The 12,103-nt window shown below is 39.2% G+C and overlaps 1 protein-coding gene across 1 annotated transcript in view; it reads right to left on the bottom strand.

Moving 5' to 3' along the window:
• Nucleotides 1-12,103, bottom strand: part of Efcab13 (EF-hand calcium binding domain 13) — a 110,355-nt gene that overhangs the window by 80,479 nt on the left and 17,773 nt on the right. Inside the window, exons 7-10 of the mRNA XM_031354079.1 lie at nt 11,655-11,798; nt 9,632-9,706; nt 5,536-5,679; nt 126-197 (exon numbers count right to left, since the gene is read on the bottom strand). Coding sequence (XP_031209939.1) covers nt 126-197; nt 5,536-5,679; nt 9,632-9,706; nt 11,655-11,798 — 435 coding nt within the window. The remainder of the gene's footprint in view (nt 1-125; nt 198-5,535; nt 5,680-9,631; nt 9,707-11,654; nt 11,799-12,103) is intronic.

Here is a 12,103-nt window from a genome sequence, read left to right as displayed (position 1 = left end):
ATAAAGAAAATATCTAAAATAAAAAAAAATAAAAAAAAAAAAGATTTTTTTTAAAAAACTGTGGGCTAGAAGTTAACTTAAAGATTACTTATAAACAAAAGGTATAGCCACATGCGATCCCTTACAAACATCTTCATACTGCCGTTGTAGTTCATCCAGAGTAAATATAATGTCTCCAATGTCCATAGTGTGGTAATCTGTAATAGAAAGAGGAATTTAAAGTACTTGAATTATTTTTGAACCTAGATATAGCTGCCAACTTGAATACAATACGAATATGATTCAGAAGCGTGGGAAAGTAGAATCAGAGGACCAGCCACCATGAGCTTTGAGTACTATCTGGAATTGTTCACTAGTAACTCAGTTCACAAAGAAGTGAAAAATTAAGAACATAGTTTTCTTCATTAAAGGAAAGAGTGGCCCTATAAGTGTCTTTGGTAGGCAATCTGATTAGCTGTTTATAATATTCTTTTTGTTGTTGTTGTTTTTGTTTTTTTATTTTTTGTTTTTTGTTTTTTGAGACAGGGTTTCTCTGTGTAGCCCTGGCTGTCCTGAAACTCACTCTGTAGACCAGGCTGGCCTCGAACTCACAAATCCTCCTGCCTCTGCCTCCCAAGTGCTGGGCTTAAAGGCGTGTGCCACCACTGCCCGGCTCGATTATAATATTCTTAATGATTTGCTATAGCTAACACTTCAAGCATCTACTCCTTTGCCTCAGTTTCTAGATTGTGAGCTCAAGAAAGGAGAGTGTGCATATCAATTATCTCCCCAACTCTTAGCAAAATATCTACTTCCTACCATTTAAAAATGATTTTGATGGGGCTGGAGAGATGGCTCAGCAGTTAAGAGCACTGACTGCTCTTCCAGAAGTCCTGAATTCAAATCCCAGCAACCACATGGTGGCTCACAACCATCTGTAATGGGATCTGATGCACTCTTTTGGTGTGTATGAAGAGAGTGACATTGTATTCACATATATAAAATAAATAAATAAAATCTTTTTTTAAAAATGGTTTTGAATAAATAAGATCTACTTAAGAGCATCTACAGAGTTAATCCCTCTACATGTGCATCATAAGTGGTGTTCCAAATCTTTGTTTCCCTCAATATGTAAGCCAAACAGCTTTGAGACCTATGCCCATACCATATAGTGTCAAAAATCTATATCTACCTAAACACTGAAGGTTACTAAGCAGTTTTTATTTCCAAAGTCAATTTTTCTACCCTCGTAGATTGCTTTTGCCTTGTTTTGCTTTGTTTTTGAGATAAAATCTGATGCTATAACTTAAGCTGGCCTGGAACTCACTGTATAGTCCCTGCTGGCCCCAAACTGGAGCAGGTGTGGGAATTACAGGCATGTGCCAGGATCACACGCATGTGACAGGATCACAGACATGTGCCAGAATCGCATGCATGTGCCACCACACACCACACTCAGCTCCCATAGATTCTTGATCTCACACCGCCATCCACAGACGCTTATCTTCTCCCCACCACCGAGAGAGCTAACACAGAACTTATAAGCCTTTCTGCTTTCATCAGTGTCTACCAATTATTTGTAACTAATGAGAAAAACACACAATTATGCTACAGTCTGAGCTTGTACTGATCCTAACCCATCAATCTTCTACTTCTGAGCCGTAACTCTGCGCCAGGTTTCTGTTATTTTCTCATTGTGTGTACTTTAACTTGCCTTTCTGCGCAGGTTAGGTACTTCCCAGTTGGTTTATAACTCTCATCATCAAACACACCTATTAGACAATTTTCATAGGTCCTGGAGATATAGCACTGGCAGAGTGTTTGGCTAGCATGCCTGAGGTACCCCCAACACACAAAGGTGATTTTAATACTTGAAAGACAAGAAGTTTCTTTGTGACAGTGTGTGGTATATAAAGAGAGGAATATTCAAGAAAAATTAAAAAAAAAACAATGGCTATTTGGCAGGAAGAGGTGCCGTATGAAGCTGCAATTCTAAAAGGACACAGAAATCAAGAATGGGTTCTAAAATAAAACTGAAGATCTAAGTAAATGGCAGATAATACAAGAAAACTTTCCTAGTAAATGTTCCTATAACCAAAGCAACCTGACAGGAAAGTGTTCATCACTGAAGGAAGTCAGGACAGGAACTCAAGAGCAGGAACCTGGAGGCAGGAGCTGATGAAGAGGCTGTGGAGGCTTGCTACTTACTGCTTTGCTCCTCGTGCCTTGCTCAGCCAGCTTTCTTACAGAACCCAGGACCATCAGCCCAGGGATGGCACCACCCACAATCGGCTGGGGACCCCCCATCAATCACTAATTAAGAAAATGTCCTCCAGGCTTGTCTCTGGGCTGTTATAAAGGCACTTTCTCAATTGATATCTCCTCTAATAATTCCACCTTCTGTCAAGGTAACATAAAACTACCCAGCACAGCCTGGAAGATCACTGTAAAGTGTTTTTTATCCCAAGAGCTGTTGTTGAACACTACACCAGGAGGGTAATATAATCAGATCTGTGTTTTTCACACTCTGTGCCTAGAGTGTGAAAGAATCAAAGCTCGTACAGGTAGACTGGGAAGGCTGAACTGTCGTAGTCCCAAAGAAAAAGGTATGTTCATGTGGATTAAAGTAGGGTAGTGGGCGTCAGAAATATCTCAGAGTTTAAACTAAGAGAACTTTACAATATAGACTTGTTGAAGATGAATCGGGTTTCTACTTTACCCCCCTATTCATAATAACAAACTCTGTGATAGATGTTTACAGCCAGTTTCTACAGCAATCCTGTGAAATGAGTTTTATTTGCTCAGTCTACCTTCCCAAATCACATGGGAGATCTGGAGTCCTGAAGATTTAGATGAGAATCCATAAATCAAAACATGAGGTTCTGCAATATTCCACATAGATGGGTTATCCTGCTAGGGCGTACCCTAAAGACTATCCAACAATATGGCTTGAAATTTGTCTCTAAAAGTCTCCTCTTTTATGAACACTACACACATTTACCATGCAGGAGCTCACCATAAATAATAACTTAGAATTCTGGGAGGCCAAAGCAGAAGGATCTCTACAAATTCAAAGCCGGTCTAAGGCTACAAAATGATTTCTAGGCAAGTCTGAGATGCAGGGTGAGATCCTGCTTCAAAAACACAAAGACATGGGGTTGGAGAGGTTAAGAACGTGCCACTCTTGCAGAAGACCAAAGCTCAGTCCACAGCACCCTCGTGGCTGCTCACAACTGTGGGCAAGCTCTAACTCCAGGGGATCTAATCCCTCTTCTGGCCTCTGTGGGTACCGTTCATGTGGCATGTATACATATCTGCAGCCAACACAACTTTTCAAATAAACTTTTTTAAAAATGTAAACCAGCCGGGTGGTGGTGGCGCACGCCTTTAATCCCAGCAACTGGGAGACAGAGGCAGGCGGATTTCTGAGTTCGAGGCCAGCCTGGTCTACAGAGTGAGTTCCAGGACAGCCAGGGCTATACAGAGAAACCCTGTCTCAAAACACAAAAAAAAAAAAAAAAAAAAAAAAAAAAAAAAATGTAAACCAAACAAATAAAGAAGAAACCTATGGAAGTATTCATCGCTCAGTTCTAGCTTCTCTGTGTCCAATAGCAGCCTTACGCACAGCTGACTGCAGGTATTTACCACAGAGCATTATCATTTCCATAGTCCTCTCTCCACACAACTGTGTTTTATGCACCTTTATCATTACCTTTATTCCACCTATCATTACTCCAGGCATAGTAGGTATTAAATAACTAACTGGCTTGTTGAATGAATAAATCACTTCAACAATCGCTAACCAATCTATTGTAGGCTGTCTATCCCTTTGGGCAAACATCAACATGACATAGAATGTCTTATAAATTCACATAAAATTTGAAGTCAAATTGTACTACATAGAGAATAAACTAATGGGATCGGAAATTTTAATCAAAATGACATAAGAAAATTGAGAATTCAAGAACTGTGTGTCTCCTGATTACTGAAGTTCACAGTCCTCCTTTGTCCTGTAAGAAATGACCTGTCTATAAAGACCATTGAAAACCAGATGAGGCTGAATATTTTAAGATTTTAATTTCTAGTTTATTTTTAATTGTGTGTATACATATTTGTATGCATACATATATTGCATATATACATATATATGTCATATTGTGTGTTCAAGTATTGGTGCTAACAAGGCGAGCTCTTCACCAACTGAGCTATCTCACCATCAGCTGAGCTGTCTCACCACCTCAGTGTTGAGGGGTGTGTGTGTGTGTGTGTGTGTGTGTGTGTGTGTGTGTGTGTGTGTGTTAAGATAAGAGTCTTATTATGTGAATAACCCTGGTTGGCCAGAAACTCATAGAAACGAAACTCATAGAGGCCTGCCTACTTCTGCCTTCCAAGAACTGAGATTAAAAGTATATGGCACCTTGCCTGACCATGTTGAAATTTTTAAAAATCATGTTATTCTTTGTCATAGCACCTCCAGGAGGATCTGTGTGACATATTCCACAGACTGAGGTGGTTGACCTCAAAAGGGGGAGGCCTCCTGGAACCGGTTGTGGAACTCTTCACTGGAGAAAAATTATCGAGCCGTAGTTCTCTTGGCAATGTATAGGTTTTATGTTTTCTATTCCTTCTCCTATATTCTTGGCAATGTATCTGTTTTATGTTTTCTATTCCTTCTTCTATATACAAGATGCTCCTGATAGCCTAGGCTAACATCTTAAGCAAGTATTAACGGCTACAAAGCCATCCCTTGAAATGGAGTCACTAACCATGACCTCATCTCCAGGAAAACCAGTGCTTCACTTTATAAATCATGTATAAGATAGCATTGATAAATATAAACTTTCCCAACAGTAATATTTTATATGGCTGCATGTGTGTCATCAGAAGTAAGTTTTGGTATATTGTTTAAGAAAGCCTTGAATAAAAAGAATTAAAACAGTTTAAATTTATGTTTTGAAGATTTACAGAAAAACAGGAGCTAGATGTTAAACAGTAACTGATCATAAAAATTCATTAGCTTGTTCTTGGGAACTTGCCACTAGCCTTAGATGATTTTTGTATTTTGATGTACCAAATGATCATAACAATATTCATTCTACCTGGTGTGAAAACACCTTTTTGGAAGTTGTAAGACTTGGATAATTTTGTATTTTAGTGTACCAAATGATTATTGCTATTCTATTTCACTGCTCCACTGCACACAGCTTTTCAGAGCTGTAACACCTGTTTCTCTATGTATAAAAACCCTCACTTGAGAGCTGCAAAATACACTCTGATTCAAACTGCCTCTGGGTTGGTTTCTGTTTGTCACCACCGAATCCTTACCCACCTGGCCTCAAGAACCCACATCCCAGGGACCCCCATACCCGGCAATTCTTAACTTTCAAAACTATATCAAACTAGAATAATTGTAGAACATTCTCATGTGTCTTCCACACTGATTTTTATGCAGGTGTCAGCAAGCATACCAGCCGCAAAGGTAAAGTCAGGGAGAAAAGGAGACATGAAGGCGAATAATGTGTAACAAAACGGATTCGAAAAGTTCAGATCACTCACTGTCCTCGTGACTGTGCTCCATCACGTCCTTGAGCATCTCAGGGTTTACTGGGATATCCATGCTTTCCAAGACAGCAGCCACGTCAGCAGTGGCCACTCGACCACTTTTCACCTTGGAAAACATCTTTAAGGCATTTTGAAATTCTGGAGGGGAAAAAAATGTTTTATACAAGTTATGGGACTGCAAGAGTTGACATCTCTTGGAGAACAGCCTGATTTTGTACCAGTAACCTAATAAGGAAAAGGTGACCCAGGCGCACAGGTTCCATTGTGACATTCCATACACGCACTCACCATACTTCCACCGCATTTACCTGCATTTCCCTTCTCCTGCTCCCTCCCAACCTGAACACACTCCCCCTTTTCTTCCCCCTCTGCTTTCAAGTCTTTTGTTGCTACTGTTGAGCGGATGAGTTTAAATATGGCTAGTTACAGGATCACAGTATGGGATTATTTATGCGAACTGGGTACCTTACCAGTGGCTGGGTCACTGAAGAAAATGGAGAGAGATCTCTTGATTCCCAATAGTATGCTTTGATGGTTTTGTTTTGTTTGGGGGACTTTTGTTGGCTTGGTTTTTAGATTCTGTAAGATCTAGGCCCTCTGACTCTCCTTTGCTACTAATTGGTAATTCGTTTACCTTGAAAACACATTTGTATTACGTTTACATATATTTATGAGCAACAGTGGTATTTTAAAAGGATTCTAACAGGATGTAATGGTACATGCTTGTAATCCGAGTTCTTAGGAGGTAGAGCTGGGACAATCAAGAAGGAGGGCAGGAAGATGGCCTGCCCTCCCTCACTTTTGACCCTTTTTCTCTCTTCCACCATACACTCAATAAAATAAGTAAATGAAAAAATAAATAAATAAATAAATAAATAAATAAATAAAAGAATCCATAGTCAGGGCTGGAGAGATGGCTCAGCAGTTAAGAGCTCTGACTGCTCTTCCAGAGGTCCTGAGTTCAATTCCCAGCAACCACATGGCAGCTCACAACCACCTGTAATGGGGGTCCGATGCCTTCTTCTGATGTGTCTGAAGACATCAACAGTGTACTCACATACATGAAATAAATAAATCTTTAAAAAAAAAAAAAGAAAGAAAAGAAAAGAAAGGAAAAAAGAATCCACAGCCAGCCCCAGTGGCATAACAAATTCAAAGTCAGTCTAGATGACCAAAGACCTGTCTCAAAATAGGACAAAAATATTCTAAAGTGAATATTAAACTTGTAATAAGCTAGAAAGACCTGAAGATCTTTCAGAGTTCAATACTTAGACATCTTATATCTAAATTTTAAATAATACATTATTTTGTATTTTGTTTTAAAAGAAATATGGGAAACATAAGATCTTGATTACTCTCAAAACATTTTGACCATAAACACAAAATAAATATTGCTAATGCCAAGAAGAGCTTGCTGACAGGAGCGTGGTATAGCTGTCCCCTGAGAGGCTCTGCCAGAGCCTGACCAATACAGATGTGGATGCACACAGCCAAGCATGGGACTGAATGCAGGTACCCCAATGAAGGAGTTAGGGCAAGACTGAAGGAGCTGAAGGGGTTTGCAACACCTAGGAAGAGCAACATCAACTAACCAGACCCCCTCCCAGACCCCTAAGGGACTAAACCAGCAACCAAAGTGTACACAGGGGGTACCCACGGCTCCAACTGCGTATGAAGCAGAGGACTGACTTATCAGGGAATCCTGATAAAGGAGAGGAGTCCCTCTGTCCTGTGGAGGCTCAGTGACCCAGAGCAGGAAAATGCTAGGGCGCTGAGGCAGGAGTGGATGGACGGGTGGGGGAGAACCCTCATAGAGGCAAGGGAATGGGGAGGGGATAGAGGGGTTGCAGAGGAGAAACTGGGAAGGGGGATAGCATTTGAAATGTAAATAAATAAAATAACCAATAAAAATGAACAAAAACTAAATAAAACCTAAGAAATAGAAACTAAAATAAAAGCAATAGTTTATAGCTATGAAGTATTTATAAGTCTACACACATAGATGGTAGAAAAAAGCATGAAATTGGATGACAACTAGACAAAGAAGCCAAGTATCATGGGAACTTGAGGGAAAATCTAAATAGGAAGTAAAGAATCAAAAGGGGGAAATAAGGCAAGTATCTTAACTATTGTACACACAGCAGGCATTTAATAACATTATGTGAGTGAATTAAAAGCAGTTTTGCTTGCATTTCCTGGAAAAAGAATACTACACCACACTCTCATCTTCTTTGGTCTAAGACAACACAGTCTGATTGACAATAAAATACATGATCCCAAGGACTGAGCTAAGAAATTGATCTTGCCTAATGGGGAAACGAAAAACACTAACAGTCTCAGAGTTTTGGAAGTAGTATTTCTATAACTAACATGAATAGTGCTTACAACAGCTTTATCATTTACTTGTAATCCAAACTAAATAACTGAGAAGTCAATAAGTATCTGAAGGTTCAGGGAAAAATTACATGCTGGTTTTTGATAGAGTGGAGAATGTGCTGTCAGTGGAGAAGAAAATGAAACTTAACAGAAAACAAGCACACACAGAACAAAAACACATAAATTAAAAAATGAAAGTTTGCATGAATAGAGGCTTATGGTTAACCAGGGGAAGAGGATTCTTTCTGTAAAAGATTCTGTCGAGAAAGGAGAGGTGATAATCAAAGTGATACCAGTCTCGGGGCCAGTGAAATGACTCCACAGGTAAAAGTGTTAGACAAACAAGCCTGAAAACCTGAGTTCAATCCCCAGAACTCACGGTGGAAGGAGAGAACTGAATCCCCAAACTTTGATGGTGTCATAGTGCACTCATGTGTGTGTGTGTGTGTGTGTGTGTGTGCGCACACGCACACACGCACACACGCACTCTTAACTACTGAACCATCTCTTCAGCCCCTGATTATTTTTTTGTCATAAGACATTTAAAAACTTAGATTAGATGGCCTAGTACGTAAAAGCATTTAACTACTCAAGCCTGGCAACCTAATTTAATCCCTGGATCACACACACACACACACACACACACACAATTTTTTTAAAAAACATGACTCCGTCTAAGGGCAAAGGAGATGATTTGGTTGGCAAAAGATTGCCACAAAATATGAGGACCCGAGTTCTGGTCCCCAGAGACCCCCCTTAGACCAGGCACAGTTTCACTGGTCTGTAATCTCTGTGGTGAGATGCAGAAGACTAGAAACTCAGTAGATGCTCACAAACCAGTGAGTCTAGGGTACTCAGTAGGAAGAACAAGCAGACTGCCCCAAATAAAGTAGAAAGCTAGACTCAGCCTTCAAGCCCGTCCTCTGACCCCCATGGGCACACCTATATGTACACATGAACATATACATACATAAAAATAAAATGATTCATCTAGTTATTTACCAGCTACATACAGAAAAACAGGAGTTTGACAATAGAAAATTATACTGCTGCAGTGATCCAGGGGTCAGTGTGTGTGTGTGTGTGTGTGTGTGTGTGTGTGTGTGTGTGTGTGATTCAGAGATTGAATTAGGTTGTCAGGTTTGAGTAGCAAATGCTTTTACATACTAGACCATCTAATTGGCTCTAAGTTTTTAAATGTCTTTTATGACAAAAAAAGAAAATCAGAGGCTGAAGAGATGGTTCAACAGTTAAGAGTGTTTGCCACTCTCGGAGGACTCCAGTTTGGTACCCAGGACTCATACCAAGTCCATGGTATCTGACGCCCTCTTCTGACCTCCATGGATACCTTCACACATATGGGACACACACACACACACATACACACACACATACACACACACATACACACATATACATACACATATACACACACACATACACACACACATACACACACACATACACATACACACACACAAACACACATACATGGGAGAGAGAGGGTGAGAGACAGAGACAAAGACAGACAGACAAAAAGATTCACATAAAAAAAAACTTTTTAAAAACTCCTATCTAATTTGCGTACTCTAAACTATCAAGTAAAAAAATATGAGATTCTAAGAAGACAGAAGTTGCTCTTTCTAGCCCTACATTGAAATCAGTTACTACCCAAACCATTCTCTTTTATACTTTTGATCAATATTATCTTTACCTGGCTCCTGAGAGGTTGACGGAGAAGTGTCATTCATGACCGTAAGGAACTCTGTAAAATCCAGCATTCCGTTAACTATAAAAAACAGTTCAGAATCAATGAGACAGAGAGCATCAGTAAACTCATTAAGTTTAAAATGCAAACAGAAAATGTGACTGCAATTAACTGATATCAGAATCTCGTTGCTTATCTGCAAGAGCCATAACACATTTACATTCTATAGAGAATATATTTTTTTTTAAAAAGAGAAAGACCTTACCAGGAAAGACCTTGAATACCGTATTAAATGATAAACAGTACTTCTATAATAAAAGAATGCCAATGATCAGGGATTATCAGTACCTTCCTGCTCTTTATTCATGGTTCTATCAAATTTATATTTGTAATTATGTACTTGTGGAGGGGTGGAGGAGGGTGTCTGCATGTGAGTGTGAGTTTGGACAGAGGTAAGAAAAGGGCGTCAGATCTCTGGGAGCAGAAGTTACTGATGGTTATGTACCACGCAGTGTGGATGCTGGGAACCAACTCTGACCCTTTACCAAACAGCAAATATTCTTAATTGCCCAGACATCTCTCAAGCCCCCAAAATGACACACTACACAAAGCATGCCAGCTTCTGCATTGCATATTCAGAAATCAAAGTGAAACCAAAGGGTCCATGGGTATTTGTATTTTTCTCTGACATTTTTTTCTCTCTCAGACTTTCAAGACAGGGTCTCAGGTAGCCCAGGCTGGCCCAGACATTATGTAGCCAATGATAACCTTCATTCTTCTGTTTTGACCTTCCAAGCACTGAAATAAAAGTTTGTTTCCCACCACACCCAGCTTCTCTGATCTCTCTCTCTCTCTCTCTCTCTCTCTCTCTCTCTCTCTCTCTCTCTCTCTCTCTGAGACATTCTGATATCATTCAATGTAAGCTAGGCTAATGAAAATGACAAATATTTATAACCACCCAGATATGGTGTGTTTTTCTTGACTCCTACAAGTTGTGAAGTATATAATCAGGCATAAAATGTTGACATCATGATGTGTACTCTACCTGACTATAAAACATTAGGAACTTTTTTCCTGTGCTTCTTTCAAATAAATCAAAACCTTAAAAATATAATTTGGCATAAACTATCTTCCCACAGTCAGTTTTGAAAATTAAAAGGAAATCAAATTGAAAAGTTACACACATCAAGACATGTATCATGACTGAAGACTTGGAAAGAAGTCCCACATTCGCCCATGAGATAGTGGACATGAGGCTGTCTTTTTCTGTCTTTTTCTGGAATAAGCAGTCCAACTCAACGGCAGTAGAACCAGAAGATGTCACCCGTGGACGGAGGCCTCCCCAGGACTTCCACCGGCTTCCACTCTCACTAAGTCAAAGGGCTTATTCCAGAAAGACTCAGACAATAGGAAAACAATATATGATTTTTTTGCATAATAGCATACAAATTATTAAGCAAACAAGAGGTAGATACAAAAATACAAAAAAAAAATTTTATTGATATAAAAAGCCGAAAGATTAAGAGAGTAAACTTTCTTGGTAAAGTTTACATCATGGTAAACTTTGTAAAAAAAAATTTTAATAGATATTTAAATTTTCTAAAAAAACATATCCATAACAATGAAAGGGTATAAAAGGGAATAAAGAACACACAACTTGGGACAGTACTTTCCTCAATCTGAAGAAACAGCAAAATAGGCTGTTTTTGTGGACTTTATGATTAGAGGCAAATTACTGTGAAGATCTGGAAAGACTAGGTCAGATATTTATTACATCGTTAATGTGGCATTACCATTAAAATAACTAAATGAAAGTAGTCCGTTCGTAGTTCAATGTTGAAATTGTATCAAAATCCAGTGCAGTAATCAATCCAACTACGTTCACCTGAGGTATAGCTTTTTAGTCATTTTAAGTCATGTCTTTAAAACATTATAAAAGTTTCATGTTATATTTACCATTTAGCTTTTCTGTCATCTATAGTCAGATAAATGTTACTTACATTCATACATGTGGGATGAGACAACTTACCATCAACATTAACAGCCTTCAGTGCCTGACGCATCTCTGTATCACTCATAGAAATCTTCAAGGTGTGGAGGACCACTGGCAAATCATTCACATAAATCTTACCATTTCGAACTTTACTGAAAATTAAACAACCCCTGGAAAGGGCTGCATGCACAGAACAAAACACTCAATTAATTAAAGTGAGCAGACATTATGACTGTCCCACACTCCCATAGGAGAAACCAATAATAAAACAAGAAAGAGGCGTGTGAATTGTCTGCCCAGACTTTCCCTTTCCAATCTAACTTGTGATTTAGGTATGTCCAGTATAGTGAACCCTTTCCTCTCTGCTCCCGCAGCACGCAGGGTGCATTGCAACCAAAGTATTTTATGTTCTTTTTGTTCCTAGAAGGCAAGGTTTTTCCTTTTTCCTCTTTCCAGTGCTACTTTATAGATTCTCCTCCTCCCCC

Source organism: Mastomys coucha, unplaced genomic scaffold (genome assembly GCF_008632895.1).
Source record: "Mastomys coucha isolate ucsf_1 unplaced genomic scaffold, UCSF_Mcou_1 pScaffold5, whole genome shotgun sequence".
Taxonomy (NCBI): domain Eukaryota; kingdom Metazoa; phylum Chordata; class Mammalia; order Rodentia; family Muridae; genus Mastomys; species Mastomys coucha.
The sequence above is the reverse complement of the archived record's forward strand: the minus strand, read 5'-3'. Positions and strand labels throughout refer to the sequence as shown.